The sequence below is a fragment of the Pan troglodytes genome, chromosome 13 (genome assembly GCF_028858775.2).
Source record: "Pan troglodytes isolate AG18354 chromosome 13, NHGRI_mPanTro3-v2.0_pri, whole genome shotgun sequence".
NCBI classification, from domain to species: domain Eukaryota; kingdom Metazoa; phylum Chordata; class Mammalia; order Primates; family Hominidae; genus Pan; species Pan troglodytes.
Window position 1 is genome coordinate 101,461,206 of NC_072411.2, and position 20,963 is coordinate 101,482,168.

At 44.9% G+C, this 20,963-nt stretch overlaps 1 protein-coding gene across 7 annotated transcripts in view; it reads right to left on the minus strand.

Annotated features, from left to right (window-relative positions):
* SATB2 (SATB homeobox 2) overlaps window positions 1-20,963 on the minus strand; it is a 288,714-nt gene that overhangs the window by 174,834 nt on the left and 92,917 nt on the right. For 3 of the 7 annotated variants that reach the window (XM_063791444.1, XM_063791442.1, XM_063791443.1), the window contains exons 2-3: window positions 15,898-15,978; window positions 11,322-11,549 (exon numbers count right to left, since the gene is read on the minus strand). In XM_063791444.1, the coding sequence (XP_063647514.1) occupies window positions 11,322-11,490 (169 nt within the window). In that variant the 5' untranslated portion in view covers window positions 11,491-11,549; window positions 15,898-15,978. Of the gene's footprint in view, window positions 1-11,321; window positions 11,550-12,787; window positions 14,185-15,897; window positions 16,776-18,003; window positions 19,023-20,284; window positions 20,559-20,963 lie in introns of those variants that run through there. The other 4 variants (XM_009443933.5, XM_063791441.1, XM_024355008.3 and 1 more) reach the window with 4 other exon arrangements.

Genomic DNA, 20,963 nt, shown 5'->3' on the forward strand with positions numbered 1-20,963 from the left:
ATTTCTGAGCCACAAAATAAAGGTATTGGTGTTGTCCCCCTCCCCCTAGAAAGCCAGTTTCAAAACAGTTCTATTCTGACAAGCCCAATACAAAATAACAGAAACACAAGTCAAACATTATTTCAAACTCCATATTGAAGGAGGAAAGAATTTCATCTGGGGTTAACTTAATAGTATACGTTTAAAGTTTGTGGGTGAACTCCAGTATCGCCCAAGAGGTAAGAGCTACTATTTTATCTTGGCACCATCACGCTACATCTAGATGGAGATGATAGAAGAAACTATACATGACAGTTTCTATGAATATAAGTTCATTTATTTTGTTAACACAAATAGGATCGACAAACAGCTATGTTTTCAAAGAGCAAGCCTGTGTTTATTCTATATATGAGAGGCTGGCGGCGAGAAAGATGGCTTTACTGAGTCATTCTAGCAAAGGAAGGAGAGCTGCATCTCAGAAGCCTGCCTTGGTTAAAAAGAACTGTCTCCCACAAACTCACTTTCAAGCTATACATCAATCTTCAATATAATTATGTTTGACAGAATATAAGCTCTTGGCAGTTAACTTGTTTACAATAAATGCTTAGTTTGGGTACATGGACTGTATTTCAGTCCTACAAATATCAAACACAAACCTACAACAGTCTCATTATGGAGCTGAGAATTATTTTGCTATAAATCTTTTTATTGGGGGGCCAAGGGAATTACTTTGCAGCTTGTTTCCCACTAACCACTTGGAACAGTGTGAAAAAAGAGGTACATTTATGCTCCGACCCTGCGCTAATTGGAATCCTATACATTTCCACAGGAGAATGTTCAGTATCAATCCTGAACATGCAGGTCAGTCCCCAGTTCTGCCATGGCGGCAAAAAATACACATGAAACAAAATGGTTCTTACTAAAGTCACGGCATTTTCCTACAGTTCTTTTCCTCCTCAAAGTTTCTTGGGAACTAATGACCATTTGTAACAGTGTTGGCAGACTTTCAATGGTAAGCCCCAGTTTTGGGGGAGTTTATAAGTTAGCTGTAAAAACGTGCTTAAGGCTCAAACTTGCCATATGAAAGAGGCTGTAAATAGAGGTAGTTTTGCTGCATATTACCTAGAGATTCATTTGAGAAGGAAAAAAGTCAGGATCACCCTATTTACCCTTGTAAAGTGACTTTACCTGGTTATTAAAGGTGTAATAACTTCCTATTCAGGGAACAATTTGCTCTTCTTATACTCCGTCGATACTAAAGGGTTTGGGGTGTTCTAATACCACATTTCCCAAATCTAAAGGGCAACATCTTGTCCTGAACTCTAGGAATGCTTCTCTCCTGACAGGCACCTTCACTCTGAATACCTTCTGGTTTTCGGATGAAGACAATTTATCATTGCAAGGTTTCTTTAGTGCTTTCTAATTTCCCACTTAACATGTAATTAGATTCCTATAATAACTCAACTTTAACATAGTATTAATGCATCAAAAAGATCATATTAAGGATCGCAGTTTATTTTCCAAAATAAACAATACTGAAAAATTCAGTCACGTAATGACTTAATATTAAGATTCCAATTTCTTCCTTTCTAGTCAATGTTACAATTACAGGTGACAAAAAACTTAAAACATGTTTGTCTCTCAGCTTCTAATAAAGAAGAATAGCAACTGATTTATAAGTTTCAACTGTCATGCAAAATGGTTTTATTAAAAAATTTTACCACAGGGTTTTCTTGTATACAGGGGAGACAGACAGAAAAGAAAAATATTTTCACTACATTATCAGCCTCACAGAACTTCCTTGTTAATACCAAAGCACTAGTTTGCAATGTCAACTAATGGAAAATTGTTAAATTCACCTAAAATAACTACTCCTTTTTTTAAACTAAAGAAACCCTTTTAAAACCTTGACTATTTAATTGCTGTTTACTTGGGGAAGAGGGACATGGAGAAGGTGATCGTATGAAAAAAAAACCGAAACACTTTCTTTTAATTGTACAACAAAAATTCCCTCCAAGGCAAAAAGACATTATGCCAAGTTCCACCCAGAATTAATGTTTAGGTTTAAATTATAAAGTCCAGAAGAAACGGAACCACTAATAGACCCTTAAAGCTCATGGCCTTCATCAACACTGTTAGGTTACGCAAATGTTAAAACTGAAAACCCTTTGCTGACAAAAGCATTTTAATGAAGGCACTATTAACTAGACTCTATGGATTAAATAACTTTTTTAAAAAAGCTTTTTTGGGGCTGTTTGATATACATCCCACTCTAAAAGGGATGATAAATGCTCGGGAGAGTTCTGAAATTATGAGACCTCCACCAGGAGGATGTACTGCCTATCTTGTTTCTTTCATTTTGTCACCTCAGGAAGGTTTTTAAATATTAAATCCAAGAAACTCAGCGACAGATGAAAGAAATATTCCCCCCTAAGTCTGTCAACTGAGTAAAACCTGGAGCTCTGACTACTCTGATGGCCGACATTATCTGCAGTTTTAGTATCCCCACCACACACGGGGGTAACCAGAGTTATCCCCACCTCAGGTATCCCTACCCTAAGCCAAGGTTCCCGGGTGAACTCCACCGTCACCACCTAGGTTTCTTCAGGAGCTCACAGTTTCTATTAATAGAGTAACAAATACAGCCCAGAGTGAGGCGAAACGAGCCCCAGGCGGCCCCTGCTGCCTGGCGGTTCATTCGGAGTTGCTGGAAGCATAGCTCTGTGGAATGAGAGCCAGAGTCTCAGCAATGTTAAGGACATCGATTTCGTAATTCAGAGGATTGCAGGTCGAAGCAAGAGCCTCTGCATTTCAGGTGACAGTCAGGTGAGTACACCTCAGGTGATGTGCCCACAGAGCAACTCAGGTTACCCCGGTGTGTGCTGAGAAGAAATGAGGGTGCTCACTATTCAGCCTCAACTCTCTCCCCTTCAGCCTAGTTTGGACTTTGGGAAGAGGAAGAACAGCAGGCCTAGGAACCCCATCTAACCCTTACTTGGCTGGGCTTTGTAACAAGAGGAACATTCATTACTTCTGACTTCCATTTACAGAGACAAAAAAAAAAGGAGGGGGAGACAGTAGTTCCACCTCAGGTAGAATTTAAGAAAATGGGATTTTCCTGGTCAAACTGTGTATGAAGACAAAGTCAATGGTCATTTGTAATGTCTCCTGGGCAACCACTTCCCATGGGCTCCTCTTTGAACTTCCCAGGGAAGAATGAGAGCCAAATGGTCTCTCCCTAAAACAGATTTTAGCTAATAAACACAACAAAGTATGCGAAAAGCACTTCAGTTTTTCTGCATCTTCTCCAAGACTGAAAATTTGTACATTGTGTGACAGGTCCACCTCATTTTTCTTAATGATGTTTTTATTATTCTTTCACTCAATTAAAGCAGAAATGGATATTGCATCTTCTGACTGTATAATTGTTATTGTAATCTGTTTTCGATCACTGCTTGGGAAATGGGTCCAAAACAACATAAACTCTCCACTGCCTCAGAAGACAAGTCATTTTCTTTTACTATGACACTTAAAGAGACATTTATCATGCTGCTCTGTTAGCATCTTTGGATTATGACAAAAGAAAGTTCTTGTTCTGTTAACCCCCAAAAAATAATATTTCAAAAATGCTATTGCTATTTCAAGTGTTTTGATATGAATGCATCTTGTCAGTAAGCTATTAAATATATCAATTTTGCCTTTCCTTATATGTAATAATAATTGAAACAAATGCAATAAAAGTACTCAATTTTAATATAGGACATAATTGGGAAATCTAAAAATACAGTTATTTTTACTTTATGCCTTTGGTCCTTTGGTCCTTTCCCAGGAGTCTTGGGCATGGCATCCGATCAAATTTGCTCTCTTTGCAAAGAAAATATTTTCTTGTGTTAAAAAAAAATCAATCACAATCAGTTATGAAAGAACTGATACACTTGCTTTCCAGCCAAATGCAAAACCAAGTAAAAAGTATTTTTTAAAGAAAGAAAAAGATATATGTGGTTAACGTGATGAAATTCATGCTGTTTCTACGACAAACCCCTGCAAATCACCTCTGTCAGATCTTAGCACTTTGGAAAACATTTGCTCTAACTAGAGTTTCTTATTTTATATATTATATACATAGATATCTGTGTAAGTCTTCAGTAAAATAAACAAAAGAAAGACACTGAGCTGCTGTGCACATTTCAGTAACTGTGCAACCATCAGTGGGCACCAGTTACCCTGGTTTGAAATGGATCCCTTTTGATAAATAGTAGCTTGCAGTGCCTCCCCTTAATTTTTTGATCTTTGTTGTTATTTTACAGTTTAATAACCAACTGTACTATGATAGAACTCCATTCCAATGATACGGCTACTAGGTAAGAGCAGAACTGAATCTGCCCACACACTATTAGTGAGTAACAGTACCAGGAGCAACTAAAATTGAAATATATTTCCCCAGAAGGTTTTCCTGTCCTATGTGTCATTAATAAAGAATATGCTTACTATAAAACTGACATAGTTTGCTGATAACTTTATTGCAAGTTTCAAATTCTTAAAATTTCTATTCATGCTTTTATCTGCATTTTAGGCATTTGTCAAACTAATAACCATAACATCCACTTGTTTAAGTTAAAGGACATCAATTAAAAAGGGGAAAAAATGCATGCCATAAACTCTATTGTCATAATTATATATCTAAAGCACACTTGTTCCATATTATGTCTTTTTATCTACTTTTTAAAAAATCTGAAATAAGTAAAACTTTTTAATTGAGCAGCAAAAGATACAGAAGTTGTAGAATGCAATTTCTGATGTAGCCTTTCAGTGCCACTTAATTATACTGATTTTACCACAATTCTTAAATCACTTGCTACTAAAAAGCAAAATAATTCTGTTAATTGAAACAAATATATATAGCTAGAGTTCCATAATTTTGAAAACTCCACCATGGAACATTTTTACAAAAACACTGTAGCATGTTATGCTTACAGGGCTTGTTTCTACATAAAAGAAGAAAAATAATGTTTGGTTAATTGCTAACAATAAAGAGCAACGGAAAATAGCATACTATAGTGACTACAACTGTGCTTTTTTCAAACTCTGCAAGTCCTCAACTGGTTTTTGTTTTAGTCATACCTCAGTTCCACTCAGGGCATCTACTTTGACTTTGAAATATTTATCACATTACATTTAAGTAGTAGGATGATGAATCTTTTGTATATAAAAATCCATTTTCACCACAGACATTTTCAAAACCTCTATTGCATTTTAAAATAACAGGAATTCACAGCTCTCCTTACTGGCACCCTAAATTAATGCTGGAGAGCAGTGTTGATTGGAAGTGAAAAAAGACCATACAATCAAAGTCAGTAGAGGCAAATCATTCATTTAAAAATTGCTACAAAGAAAAGAATAGAAACTAAAAGGCAAACTCTTTTCTTCATTTTTTTGAGTTAAGCATAAAGGTCTCCTACTCGAAACCATTTTAGGTTATTTCTCTGTTTTTTCCAAAAAATAATGAGTTAAAATGTATGGGTTAGATCCAACATTTCACTGCTGTTCTTATTCTTGGGGAGTGGGGGAGACGGGGAACTTGCTGCCAAAGCTTCTGAAAAGAGAGTTTGGGCTGCTAATTTTCCGTTCACAAAATCTAAATTCCCCTTATGCATTCTCACACAACTCATGAAATAATATGAAACAGTATTATATCACTGCAAATTGAGACATTTTTATCAAAATAAAGAGTGATGATGCCATTTCATTTGTCATTTCCCACTTGTCACTTTTCACTGACAAACTGTTACACATACAACTTTTGTCAAATGCTCCATCTTTAAATATGTTCCAAAATGCCATTGTATCTCAGTATTCATGTAAGGAAGATAGTAAAAATTACTATGTTACCATATATTAGTTATATAGGTTTTTTAAAAGCCTACTGATTAAACAATATAAAGAATTCTTTATTAATTTACATGCTATATAGGATAAAGTTTGGCTTTCTGAAATAAAACAATGTACATATTTTACACACCTAATGTGGGTTCTTAGTCATAAGAAACATTTTAATGGTGAGAAATTTTATTCCAACAGAAACCTAAAAAGCTTTAAAAGATAAGTATAACCCAAGAAAATAATACTATTTGGAATTCATCTAGCCCTGTAAATTTAACATGTCTTTTTAAATATATACATATATGCTGATTCTATAATAAATACTTTTTAAAAAGAAAGAAAAATAGGGGTTTTAAATTATAACCATCAAACTTCACTGCTTACTACTTTGTCAGATATACCAAATAATTACTGTAGTCTTGCCTGGAATAAAACTGATTTCCATATACTTAAAATGACTCAAATTCATATTCTTAGCTATCTAATAGATGATGATTAGTCTGTTTTCCCTTCTCTACAGAGACAGATTGGTTAAAACAAAATTCAAGAAAGAAAAGAAGAATTCAAACAGGATATCTCATATGTACAGACTTTGCTGGTTACAACCCTCTGGGAAAGGATGATATTGCTTATTTTCTGCAGGGGTTAAAAAACAGATGCCTTAAGGGACATCTATGTAGTTCCAACACGCACACACACACACACACACACACACACACACACTGCACTACAGATGATCTTGAGTATACAATGGTCAGTGGGTTTCTGCTGATGGAACATAAGGCTTCCAAAATTACTTGAAACATCAAATTATGCTCAGGACTTTGAGGGGCGGATACCCTATGTTCTGTTTAATGTGTATGTTCCACTGCATATATTTTTTTAACCAAGTATATCTTTATTTTAATAACAGGCCAAGAACTAAAAACACTTTAGAGAAGAGTTATTTTTCTACCTCAGCAAAACTACAGAGGACAGGCTAGATTGTTGGATGACCCCAAAGCCTAAGTTCATTCTATTTAAAAGATCTTAAAACCTTAAAAAAAAAAAAAAAAAAAAAAGTGAGGAGGGGGAAATACAATCTTTTCTCTTTTGAAGTAATGTGTACTTCCTACAAATATTATGATATTCATCCTTGGAAATGGAGTTTTCTCCATTTTGCCCATGTTAACAATATATTTCTAAGTATTTTATAATCTCAATATATACCTATCTATACTTTCATATCTGCATTCCTTTCAAAAAGTTAAATGTCTCTCTACTGTTGCTGATATGGTGACTACACCTGACCCGAACTGCATTTCTTTTCATCTAAAAGGAAGTGTTCCACATGTAGACAATTAAACTAACTGTTGTTGTAGACAATGTTCAGCTTTAAATGAGGCCCTGACTAACAATCTTGATCACATTTGCTTCCCTATTTGAATACATCAGTGTGTACTGCATAATGATTTTTTTCCCCTTGCAACAAGACAGTTATGTTCTTGAAAGGGCTGCCTGGTAGCACGAATAGGTGTACTTCAGGTAGACTAGTTATAAGATAACTTTAACAGACAGTATGCCAACAAAATTAAATTGTTATTTATAAAACATGAATTATTTTTCAGAAATAAGCAAGTTTTTTTAATAAAAAAAGCAAATCTCTCTAAAAGATATTTTCAATGTTTAAATATTTTTCCCTAAAAGGTAGAACATTTAACACCAAAAAATCATAAAAATTCATAGGAAAATGAAAAATATCAAAAAGATTTCTGATGTTTAATGTCTCCTATCAGCAAATACACCATCTGGTATATTCAAGCGCTGTTCATTCAGTTTAAATAAAGCTGTCTGAAAGTTCTTCTTTAAGCCAAACATTAAAAAATGAAAATGCTTGTGTTAACAATGAATGAAGCACAATAATTTATTGCTATTAAAGCACAACTGGCCAGCACCTTTCAGCAGTCCAGGAGAAAAGCAGAATGCCTTGCTTCCTCTGGAAACTTGATTGGCATCACTTTCATTTTATGCTGTAAGTTGCGTGGCTGAAGCATTCCATACAGCAGAACATTTTAGGTACTTATGCTAATAGTGGTAAAAAGGATCATCTGATTCTTATTTTCATCATCCTTAATAATCCCTTCTTTTCCTAAATCTTCAAATAGATCTGTAAGTTTTAATCAACAATTTCACAAATATAAATTTCCCCACCATTAATCATCCTTTTTCAAAATCCTTATGGAGTGAATTACTAGCTGAGAGGGGACGCCAATTCTAGTAAGTGAATGTTACCCAGCAGGGATATAAAGCTGTCAACACCATGGTGCTCTTGCTAGCTCTAAACTCTCTCCTAGCCTTCATATGTTTTTTAAAGAGATATTAGCCTTTTTTTTTTTCCTAAGGACCGTCTGTAAAAGCTGACTGACATACACATCTGAGCACTTACATTTTATTACATACATGCTTTAAAACACACTGCTCAGATAAGAGTAAAAACATCCCAGAAAGTGTTGGAAAGACAAAGCAAAACATCTAGTTTCTAACAGAGTCTTCTAAAGCTAACCACATAGTAAACAATCCACTTTTAAGTCCCCTGTTAAAACACAACCTTAAAGACAGTGACAGTGTATCTACCCTCTCTTCTATTTAAATTGAGACACTAAAGTAATGCCCCTTCTTTTATGAATACTTAGTTCTCATCAAAAAACACAGTAAATTCCCTCTACCTAAATAAGTAAAGTAACAGCAGAATTTATTATTGCAACCAATGCATTCAGAAGTATATTTAAACTATATTTACCTCACTGCTTATCAAAAACAGTAAGATAACTTGCTATTTGATTTGACGACCAATTAACTTGATCTCCCTTATTTTTAAAAGAACAGCTTTTAAGAAAGAGGAACACTAAAGATTAACAAATATGTACTCCCAAATTTTTGGCTCCACTTTTAAGACAAATTTTATTGTATCCATCTTTACACTATTGAAAAGACTGCAATATATCTGAAAACGGTAATAAATGATACAGAGCTATAAATACTTGTGTAGTTATCTATGCTTATTATATTGCTTTATAAAGAAAATTTAAACAAAAGAACATAGAATGGTAGAAATATAATCTACTTTATATTTACTCTATGTTCAAAAAAATCCTTTAATTATTAAAAAAACTAACTAGAAATGTATTTTAAACATTTTTTAAAATTTAGAATGTGCATTTTTCAAAAGGCCTGGCTTTGCTCCAAACTGTATACATGGTTAACAGTTACAAAGAAACTATTAACATCTTAACATACATTTGGAAATTATATAAACTTAAACTCATAATTTTGTTAACATTCAATTAGAAACCTTTGTACTATCAAAATCTTATCTTCTAAGTTGTTATATTCTAAAGTTGTCTAAATCTCTTTACACACTATTATGCTTTCTTTTTAAAAAAAATTTAAATTCCACTAAACAATTTTAACCAGTTTACTATCATGTATTATAAACGATATGTATTGAGACAAAATAATGTCATCTTTATTTTCAATTTGGGAAGCAGCTAATAAGACCTCTGCTATTACTAAATTAAGTTAATTAAGAGAAAGTGTCTAAGGCAGCTGGTTGAAACAAATCTATTATTCTTCACCAAGATAATAATTTTAGTTTATATTAAACATATAAGGGCTCAAATGTGAACTACAGTCTCAGAAAATTTGAAAACCAACCACTATTTAACACTAAAGTTATCCCTGGTCAACAGAACAAGGCACTTTCTTTCATAGTTCAACATGATATAGAGGAGGGGAAAAAACTTGTTTTAGGGAAGCACGTTGTTAACAATTACATTCTAAAATGTTTACAGCTCCTTTCAATTTAGTGAATTTTATTAGATCTTCAGAAAGATACCAAAATTTTAAGTCCAAGCCTTTTCTGTCCACAAAGGCCACTTTGGAACACACTGTCTCCAAGGAGTTTCAGAACTTTTTCAAACATTTTCAGCACTTAGCATATCTCATAATTGGTACCATCATACTCTATGAATTTTTATTTCTTATATGCATATACTAACTGATTATGCCAAAAGTCTGACATTATTTGCTCCAGTATCAGGACAACAAATTAATAAACCTCTCTTTTAAAAAGTGGGTCACAGAACTGTTTTCTTTTGCTTCAATAAAGTATATTTTCAAGTCCCAAAAAGGGGAGATAAACAAGCCAGAATCCATCACCAAACTTTTTAACTTACAACATTGAAAGGATGAATACTTCTCAAGTGAGACGATTAATGTGAAAGACTGAGACAAACCATCCTGAGTATTTACCATGAAGAAATAGAAATAGCAAAATAAGTAAAAAGAAAAAAATACGATTTTATAAAACGTATGTGTTCAACTCTTTAAGGAGGAATGAACATTTTTAGATGTAAGTAACTATTTTGAAATACACACAATAGACACTTACAACAAGGGGGTGGGAGCTTATCATTAAGGTTTGCCAAGGTTTTATATCATTTAAGACAAGTTAATATATTGAATATTAAATGGGCTACTGTTGAAATTATTAGAGAAAAAACGTTAGAGGCAAAAAAAATTAAACTAGTGATTTATCCCAAACACACAGAAAACCTGCATGCCATGTGGAATTGTGGATTTTACATGTAAAAGACAACTAAGCAAATGGCATACAAACTCCAAAATATTTCAATGTTTAAATTTCTCCCATATCTTTATTTTGTATGATTGCTTTTCCTGACAACTTTAAAAGAAAGTAGTTGCTTAAGTAGTAAAAACTACAAAAGATTTTCTTTAAATAAAATTATTAATAAATTCTTTGGAGGGGAAACTACATCTAGTTGATAAGGCTACTTTGCTATTTTTATCTGTTCTCCTATAATTCATAATAAAGTTACGAATGCATATGACTAAACTTTATAGACAACAGCAGCATTTAAGCTTCTAAGGGCCTGATGGATTCATGGTGATTCTTTATTTCCCACATTTCACGTGGCAGGAAATATTCCCAGTTGTCATTCATCTGTCTTGAAGCACTGTCCTCACTACAAAGTAACATCAACTCTCCTTGTTCCTGTACTCGCCTGAGCATTAATGACTATTTTATTCCCTAAAAGCGAACGCACGTGAACTTCATCCCTACAACAGACACTCCGAGGCAAGGCAAAAGAGTTAAATCACTAAAAAGCTCTCTAGGAAAATCTAGAAACAGTTAGCTGGCTGTGACATAAACCTGCCAACACCTCAGCACACAGTGGCAAAATGCCCAAAAAATGCCACCCTCTGGGTAAAACCACTTTCTTGTTTTAACTGGAGATGAAGCTACCAGTTGCAGATGAGAGGCGACGGGGGCATTATTTGGCAACCTGGAATTCACTTCCTGTAATCCTACACCGCGACAGCGCCTAATCAACCTGAACCCTGACACCCGGGCCATTATCACTGGGCCGCGGGCTGCGCGCCTCCCTGCTCCGGGCTGTTACCTCCCACGGCCTTGGCCACGGCGCCGTTGGGCCTCCCGCGGGCTCCCATGGGGCTGCCGTTCTGCTCCAGCCGGGCCACCTTCACCGGGGGAGGCCCCTTGACGTCCGGGCTGCCGCTCCGCCGGTCGGGGCTGTCCCGCAGACACGGGCTCTCGCTCCGCCGCTCCATGCTGCTCCGACTCGGAGACAAAGTTCCCACCGGCAGGTCGCAATAAAACGCACAGGGACCTAGGGAGGGGGTGGGGGGAGGAAGGGGGAGGGAGAAAAAAGAGGGAAAACCGCTCATACACGTGATAGACGTTCAGGCCAGTGGCAGAGCGCTGCACCACAGCCACACAAACTTCCTCCCACGCTGCCCGAGGGGCCCGAGCCGGGAAGCCGGTCCCAACCTTACACTGGGCGGCCCCCAGGAAGCCCAGCGCCTCGGTTCGACGACTCTGCCCAGTCGCAGCTCCCCAGAAGTCAGCCCTCGGGGTCGCGGCCGGGGTTGGCACCCAGGGGCGCCTAGAAGTGGTCCATTCATTGGGACGGGGTTGGCATAAACCGTTCCTGGGTGCTACAGCCTAGCCCGTCCCGGGGTCAGGGTTGCGGAATAAGTGAACTTCAGAAAAAGACGTTCCACCCACATGGGAAGGGAGTTGGGGGTGTGCGCAAGTCCATAACCGAATTAACCACCCGGTAAATGCGCTGTGAATGGCCAGGCAGGAGCCAAAGGCCGGGCGAAAGAACCCCTTGAATACCCGCTTTTTACCTATACGGAGCAAGTCCTAAGATAAGCACACACCTGCATAAAATCAACCCTAATTCCACATTAATAAGCATCCGAAAACACTTGGAGGTATTTATCAGAATAACCTCCATCACAAAGGCGGGCGCTACAATCGTTATTATTTTGGAGCGTTATCTTCATCTGATCCCGAGTGCTTTTTTAAAGCTCTTCAATATAAAACACAAAAGCAAAAAGCATTTGAATTCTTAGTGCAAGAGCAGCCTTCATCCGCCCCAATTTTAACATCGCTCCAGAAAGTTTTCCTCTGGGTCACTAGGTTGGCAGTGCGCTCCCCACGGAAGCCGCAGGTCTCGACACCCCTGGATTGGGGGGGTGGGGGGGGCGGGGAAGGAGGGGAAACACCTGATGAAACGGCGCTCGCGTTGTCACTGACACCCGCAAGAAGCAAGACCCCGGCACCGTACTGCGTGCGCGCTGGGAATCCTCGTGGGCGCTCTGGCCGCGCGAGCAGCGTCGGCGCCACGGGTCAAGGAGACAAGGTGGGGGTGGCAGGGGGAGGTGAAAGGAAGGATGCGAGATGAAGACACGGAGCAGGAGGGCTGAGGGCGAGGCTTCCGCCTGCATTCCCCGACTTCGCGGTCCGAGAGGCCGAGAGCGGCGGGGAGGGAACTTCGTTGGCCCTGGGCTTCCCCGAACTCCCGAGCGCGGCGCGGGAGCCCTCGCCCTGCGTACTTACTGCTCACGGTCTGTCTGAAACTTGGCTGACTGGGGCTCTGTCCATGGAGCAAAAGTAGAGAATCCAGGGTGGAAAGTTTCTGGTGCTTGGCTTTGCAGTGTTCTCCTAGTCTTCCTCTTTACTCCTTCCCCTTCCCTCTTCCCCAGGTCCTAATGTTTAAGGTCCTGGGTCAGGGTGTCTTCTTCTGGTGCGGAGATGGTTGTTATGATGATGATGGGGGGAGGGAGGAGGGGGAGGAGGAGGAGAGGGAAAGGACTCCTCCAAAGGGACACCCGAGCGAGCGGGGGAGGGGACGGCGGAGGAGGGGGGAAGAGAAGGAGGCTGAAAGAGCCTTTTCACACCTTCGGGAAGGAGACCCGTTCTGGAGAGAAAGGGCTGAGAACCCGGAGGCGGCGGCGGCGGCGAGCCGGGGCTGCCGGTTCGCAGGGCGGCTAGCTCGCGAGGAGGCGCGGCCAGAGCGGTGGGACCGGTGACACCAAGAGCCGAGAAGACGCAGGGACCCGGGACCGCGCGCGGGAGGAAACGCGGCGGCCGCCCAAGCTGTCACCTCCAGCCTCTCCCCTCTCGGCCGCCTCTGCCAGCAGCCAGAGCCGGACTCACTGACAAGCCGCAGAGAGAGACACACTGAGAGGGAGATGATTATTAGTTGCGTTGAGTCATCAGGCAAAGTGAGTCCTTTTGGGTTGTCCTCGGTTTCCGATTTCTCCCCCTCCCCCTTTCGGTCCCCAGATCTAGCGCCTTCAAAATAATAATTTGGGGTGGGGGTAGGGGAAGTCTCTGGATTATTTCGGGATGGGGGTGGGGGGGATGGATCTAAACCTAAACCCAAGCCAGACTGGTCCACCGCAAGAAAAGAGGGGAGTGGGGGGCGGGGAGGAGGGCTGGGGAGGTTGCGGGGGGAGGGGGGCCCCGCCTGGCAGGAAATTAAACATCAATCAATCAATCGCTGTGAGCACGGCGACCCAACGGCGGCGGGGCTGCGAAGGAGGCAGAGGGACAGGCGAGGGGCGGGTGGGAGGCAGGGAGGAGGGAAGAGGAAGGGGAGAGTCGGCGGTCGGAGCGGGGTGACGAGAACCTCGTGCACGAGGCGGCGAAGGACCGATGGCAGAGAACCGAGTGCGGCGCGAGGCGGTGGCCGCGGCCAGCGGGTGGGTGCGTCTGGGCGCAGGCGGGCACCGGGGCCCAGGGTCTGATCCTCCTCCTTGTGGCGGGTCCAGGGCGCGGCCGCCTCGCCCAGCCCCTAGGCGCACTCGTCCCGGCGCGGAGGCGGCGGCGACAAGGCAGTCGCTGGGTGCCGCGTCTGCCGGCCGAGACGCAGACCGACGCGCAAGAGGCGACCGCGGCTGCCTCGGCTCCCAGCTCTGTTAACTGCGCGGAGTACTTTCGACTTTGGAGATAGGAGGGCGATCGCCTCCCCCACCCACCGCCTCCGCCCACCACCCACCGCCTCCGCCCCTCCGCGCAACTTTTCCCGGTGCCTGCGAGCTCCCCCTCCGCGCCGAGCCGAACGTCCCGGCCCGCCGCGCTTCGTGCCGCCGCGCGCGCAGGGAAGGCCGCTTCTCCTTCAAAGCTGGCACGGCCGCGAGTCCGGAACAATAGCCGGGGTGTCCCGAATGGCAGGAGCACGGCCACTGCCCGCCGGGCTGTGGGTGGCACAGGAATGGGGGTTGCGTGGTGGATGCAGAGCGGGGTGCATCCCTGGATGGCATCGCTGGAGCGCTCGCCGCTCCGGCGACATCGCGAGCGGCGCAAACCGGGCCGCCTGGAGCCCGTGACGCGGTGGTGGCGAGGGCGGTGGGGCTGCCTGTCCTCGGGCTACAGGACTGGGGCTCCTGGGGACCCCAAGCTGCTCGAGCCCAGGGCTGCTGGCGCCAACAGAGCTGTGCCCTGAGGACCCGGCCTCCCCGCCCGGGGGGAGGCCGCACAGGAGCGTCCCCAGCAGGTCCCGCGAAGGCGTAACAGAGCCACAAACTTTTGCCGACTCCCGCGGCCGCGGCCGCCGGCAGCCCGACTCCGGCCGCGGTGCTCATTTAAGGTGGCGCGGGCACTAGCCGAGCAGGCTGGCCTCTGGCCGCGCTTTTGTCCCTGCGATTCCGCTTGGGCGCGCTGCCTCCTTAAGGAAAAGCACGTGGGCAGGGGCCGCAGCCCCCGCGAGATACCCGGGGCGTCGGCGGACATTAGCCGTTAGGACCTTAGGCGAGAAAATGTGGACGCATCCCCGCCGGCCCTGAGGCCAGAGAATCCCCCTCAACTGGTTGCACCTCATGTCCCTCCCGCACACGTTGACTCTCCCTCCTAATCCCCAGGACCCCCGAGGGCTCTCCCACATCTCCCGCAGCAAGAGCCACCGATCCCCCTTAAGAAGCGTTGACTGTACGGCGGCGCCAGAGGGCCAAACTAAGTTCGGTTTCTGGAAACGCTCTCGGGAGCAGTTCTGTAAATCCCAGCTGGGAGCAGAGACTGCGAAAAGCTGAGTCCGCCGATCGTGCCCGGGACAAGGCTGCCTTCCACTCGCCGCATCTACCTGGTAGGCGGCATGCGCACGGGCTTAGAGGCTTGAGAGCCTCTGGAAGAGAAAGGGTCCCAGGAAGGAAACCTGCCCCCGGCCTAAGTGTCGGCGCCCAGATCACCACGAACCCCGCACCTAGGCGCCGCCCACCAAGTTCCAAAGAAGTCCGAGGCGACCTGGGAGTCGGTCGGATCCCAGCCGAGAAAAGAAACAAGCAGGATAGCAATTCTTAGGGGAGCCACCCTGGGAGTTTTAGGCAGCGTTTGCCTTTCCCTGGTTTTCTTCACCAAGCCCCATCCTCCCCCCGCATACCACCCCCAGTCAAAAGAGTGGGAGAAAATGCACAGTTCGAAGTCGGTGAGAGCAAAGGTGGGTCTAGTAAATCAACCCGTGGTGGTAGCTAAAAGGTTTGGGGCTGCAAAGAAACAAACTGTAAGTTTTGAGCAACAAACTTTTTCTTCAATCTGTAATATGTCGAAATGGGAAGGGGGTGTTGCAAAAGCCAACTACCACTGTCAAACTTAGCCCGTTTACAACATGGGGAAAGGCGTATTTCTTACTAATATCTCAACAACGATAACAATGCTGTATCCTTCCTTACCTTGATGTTGAACTGCGAATCCTCCTCCGGATCAATGTCCAGGAACTTAGAAGAATTGGTGATATTAGGAGTTCAGTACTTCTGGAAAAAAATGCAAATGGTTTAGCCAGGATCTTTCCTGTCTGATTCGTCACTATTATTATATCTGATGATGCGAATGGTTGGAGCGATTCAATCCTAAGTCATTAATGAGCTATTTTATAAACACCACTGTCTGAAGATCTTCATTTACATTTTGCTAAGGATCACTTCGCTAACCTCACAGGCTTGTGTCAACAGCATGATTTGCAGGACTTCAGTTACACTCTTATAAACAACACGGCTGTATTGTTAATCGGTTAATATTTTATAAAGTGTAAATATTTTATTATGTTTTGAAGGGAACTATTGATTCTAAATTATTAAACCCCTGAGAAGGACTATTTAAATGAAATATACAATTAAGTACAATTAAATGTACATTGTGGTTAGTTTGTTTTCAGATTCTGCACCCTTTTAAATTCATTGCTTTTCTCTTTACTGGAGTTTCCTCTTGTCCATTTCTGATACTGAAAAAAATCTATCATGTTAGGAAAAAGCCTAAATTATTTAAAGTTGCATTAAACTTAGAGGAAAATGTCAGATACGATTAATTATGACCAGAAATGTATTTTGGATGTTTGTAGAGTTGTATTTCATATCACATTTTACAAATTTCTTCCGATTTAAAGGAGAGTTCTAGGAAGTTTTGTGATGTATGTCCGGTGTGGGTTTTTGTCCTCTCGAGTTTTGTCTCTAATAAAGGCCTTTTTTGTTTCAAATTACATACGCTTTTTACTGCACAATTTTTGTATTGACCTTATTTCAACTGAAGCGATTATTTCCAGCAGGTTTAATTTCGACAATAAGATATATTTTAATAGTTTTACCTTTCGCTAGAATTTTGTACTGTTTAAAACAGTAAATAAATAAATTTGCTGATGATTCAAGAATATTTGTTTGGTTTCGTTTTGTATCCCTCAAAAGGTTTATTTCCAAACTTTTTAAAACAAAATCATGAGAAAAGAGTTGTTTTAATTACGTTTGATTTTTAAAAATACTTTTATCTAAAACCCATTTTGTGCATTAGGAGATAGTTTGCTTCCATGCTCAAAACATGGAGTTCACATCTGGGGGACATTTTTATCCCTCAGTTTCCTTCTAACTGACGTTTTTGTCGGGAATCTGCTCAGACTTTTCCCCTTTTCTTCACCCACCTCCCAAGTTTTCCTTATGTAATTTAGTAAAAGGCCGCCTGTTTTTCACAAACACGGATTTGTTATTTTAAAAATCAATAGATCTTTATATGCTAGTGTTAAAGGTGTATGGTTTTTCTTATTTCCATCTTCTCTCCTTTTCTCTCTGTCAGGCCTTCTTTTATGGCCTGCACTCTAATGACGTTTCTTGATTTCTCTTTGTCGACACCAAGTTTTTGTTGTGCGTGCTTTCGACCCTGGTCAACCTTCCTTCCTAGAGGCCCGCTCCGGACAGCGTAGGCCTGGGCGCTCGGGTGGAGGGTGCAGGGTGCCGGGCGCGGGACTTCGGCTCTCACCTGGGCCATCCCGGGCTCTGAGGGCCCGGCATCCATCCCCAAGGTCCATGGCTTTCAAGTTCGGTCACCCAGGCAGAGAGACCCTGCCTTTTAAAGAGCCCTGGAAAGTTGCGCCGCGTTTTCCCTCAACCCTGGAACACGCAGGGAAAACTATGGGAATCGCCCGCGTCAAAAGCTTTCGACGGCTTCTAGGAACCCAAGCGGGCCTGCCTCTTCCCCTGGAGCTTGCCCTCCTGGGGGCGGGAGGAGGGCGGGAGGGAATCATTTCTTTCAAATGAAGCCCACGCCAGCTCTGAAGCCAATTTCCGCCGCGGACTGTCCGTGGGGAGTTGGCGACCAACACTTTCTCGGACGGCATAACCGCGAGGGGCTTAGACTGGAAATCAGATGCGCCAAGAGGACAAGAGCCAGGGGCCAGAATACCCCAGTGGGGGACGCGCCTTGGAGGACGGTTCGCCCAGGGTGGGCTTCAGCCCTTTCCCAGAGTGCTCCGGGCGTCTGGGGACTGACCGGAGCGCAGGGCGGGGGACACTTACTTCGTTATCCGCACGCCTTCCTCGTTGGCATCAGAGCCGGACAAATCCCAACCCGCGCCAGGCAAAGATAAATGACTCCTGGCTCCCCCGGCAGCTCAGAGGGTCTGGGCGGGGGCGGAGAGGGAAGGAAGCCGTCGGCCGCCGGAGGTAGAGACTGTGGAGGTCCTCCTCCCGGCCCCAAACGAATGAGCCCCTGCGGCCCGAGCAGAGAGATACGCCTCAGAGGGACGACTGATGGGGAAGGATGGTGGGCAACGAGTCCGCGCTAGGCGGTGAGCCTAGCACCCCAGAGGCCCGAGGGTCTGGGGCTAGTGGGGCCGACCGTTCAGGGGCCGGGTGGGCGGGAAGGGAATTGCCAAGGTCGGCCCAGGAGCTGCCTCAGGCGAGGACGCGGAGCTTTCTGCACTGGGCTTCCCGGAGTAGGAGATGGGCGTCGGGTGTGGGCACTGCCTGCCCTGGGGGAAGAAAGCGAGGAGATAGGTTTCAGAGCTGGGGGAGTCGTTGGTGGGAGATCTGGTGTCCCTTCGGCGGCCGCGGGCCGGGAGACCGGGGAAGACGGAGGGTCCTGCGGCCTGGAGCACCACCCTACCACACCAGGCAACGCCCCCCGGGGCGCCCTTCATTCTTTTGCAGAGCCCAGAACTTAATAGGTGGGTCCCCTTCTGCAACCACGCTGCGAGAGAATGACTGCCCTGCTAATCTAGTTTACTTGTAGAAATCGACTGTAAACCGGGACAACAAGGCAAGGGTGGGGGAAGAAAAGGAAGCGCCAAAGGAGCCGCCGCTGCGTCCCCGCCCCCAGCTCGGAGCTGCCGGGGTTGGGGCCCCGGGTGGCGCTCCCGACCCGCTGCGTTTTCTTAGGGAAACACCGAGTGAGGCAGAGGATCTCAGGCCCAAGGTGGCTGCGAAGAGCCCCGAGGCCTCGGCTTGGCGTCAATGTCCCGCCACCCTCGAGTCCGGGTCACTGCCCGGGTCCCGGCCCAGAGCCCCAGCGTCCTCTCCCGACAGCGCCACCGCGTGGGCTGAGGCCGAAACCTTCGGCGCCGGCTCTGCTGGTCGCGTCCCGGAGCCAACTCTTCCGCGTCGCCTTGCAGTCCACGGGTTAAGGATGTGGCGGGGGATGGGCAGGTCCCTGGCCCAGGGTACCACCGGGCCACTCAACACAAAAACGCCCTGGCGCGTGCAAAATACGAACGCCCACAGTTTGCCCCAACCCCTTGAAATGAAAAGTACACCTGGAAAGCCCAAGATAGCACCCGGTCCGCACCCCAAATTTCAGGCAGGCCAGCAGGCGTCCAGAAATCCGCTCCCACCCCTCGTAGGGGCAGGCAAGCTCAGGCAGCCGGGTGCAAGGGGACCCAAACCGCAGTTGCCTCCCGAACGCTTTGAGGCTATGGGCCCACGCCGGTCTTGAACCAAGCGGAGAGGGCGAAAAAGCCCGCTGCGGGACCCAAGGTCCCAGACACCTACTGGAGCCAGGGACGAGGAGGGCAGTGTATCCGGCGGCCCAAACTCGTAAGGAGTGGGGGCCAACTTAGAGGGCTTCCCGAGCTGGCGCCTCGCCTGTTTTCTCGGTATCACGAATCCCCTCGGACACCGTTTCAGTCCGTCAAGACCTTGGCCTCCGGGAAAGGCCCAGGTGACCGTGACGGCGGCGACTCGGGCTCAGTTCTCCCCCACCCCGTGGTGCCTTCCCTCCCCGCCCTACAGCCAAGCCCAGAGGAACAGGGCATCGCCTCGCGCGGTCCCGGAGCCACATCCGGACTTGGGAACCCCGTGTCGGGCTTAGAGGACTTCACTGGGCAGGTTGGGGTTTATTTTCAATAAATTCAGCTGTTCACATACACCCCCACCACCATTTCCACGCGCGCGCGCGCACACACACACACACACACACACACACAGAGGGACTTAACTATTGAGACAGCGACCCAGAAAGGTGTAAATTCACCTGGTGCCCACCCAATTGCAAAGCTCCCAGACCCACACAAAACACTAGCGAGCCCTGGAGGTCTGAGACGCCCCGCGCCCGACTCACGGCGCGAACACCAGCGCTCCGGCCGGGTCGCAGGCGCCGGTGCCCAGCGGGCCGGGGTCTGGCGAGCCAGGCAGCGGGCCGGCTGAGCTCCTGCGCCTCGCGGTCGCGTGGCCTACTCGCCTACTCCCTTATTATTGGCTGGGACCTGTTCCTTTCCAAAGTGTGATGCCCGGTGTCCTACCCTAGGCCACGCGGAGCTCTCTCCCGGCGTGTCGGGCCCTGCGCCCCTGCCCAGTGGCTCACCTCGGCTCGCTGCGCCCGCCTTCGCCCCAAGTGCCTAGGACGGAGCGAGGGGCTGTGGGTCGGCGCAGGGACGCTGGCTGTTCACCTCCAGGAGCCGACAGAAGGTGCCTGCGGCGTCACGCGTCCAACCCTGGGGCTGATTTAAATAACTAATAAGCTCAGAGAAATTTTACGAGGGGAACTTTTCCTTTTAGTATCAATAAAGCCTAGTAATTGGGTTTGTTGGTTACCTAAGCTCGAGTTCGACTTTCTCAGTCTCTCTCTCTCTCTTTCTCATTCAGAGGCAACGTTTTCAAAAACCGGCAATTGCGTGTGCGTTTGGGGTGTGCAAGTGTGAGTGTGGATGTGTGAAAGTTATTTGTTTCAGAAGTCCTTCGTCTCGAGAGCAATCATCATTGTAGCTTTGAGTGAAGAGTTTTCAAAGGTGAACTGTTGTTATTTCTGTCAACAGAAAACTGTTGACAACCATTCAAGTCTCACAATACAAGTATAATATAAGGGAGGGTGGAATATCTAAAGACTGTCCCGTTGGATATGACAGAAAGACATCTGCAGTGTTTCCCTAATAGTTTGCATTTTAATTAACTTTCATTACATTCTCACTTCAACTCAATATCCGTTGTTTTCAGTAAAGACTTCTATATGATAAAACGTTGTAATTTTTGTTTTGGTTTTCCAA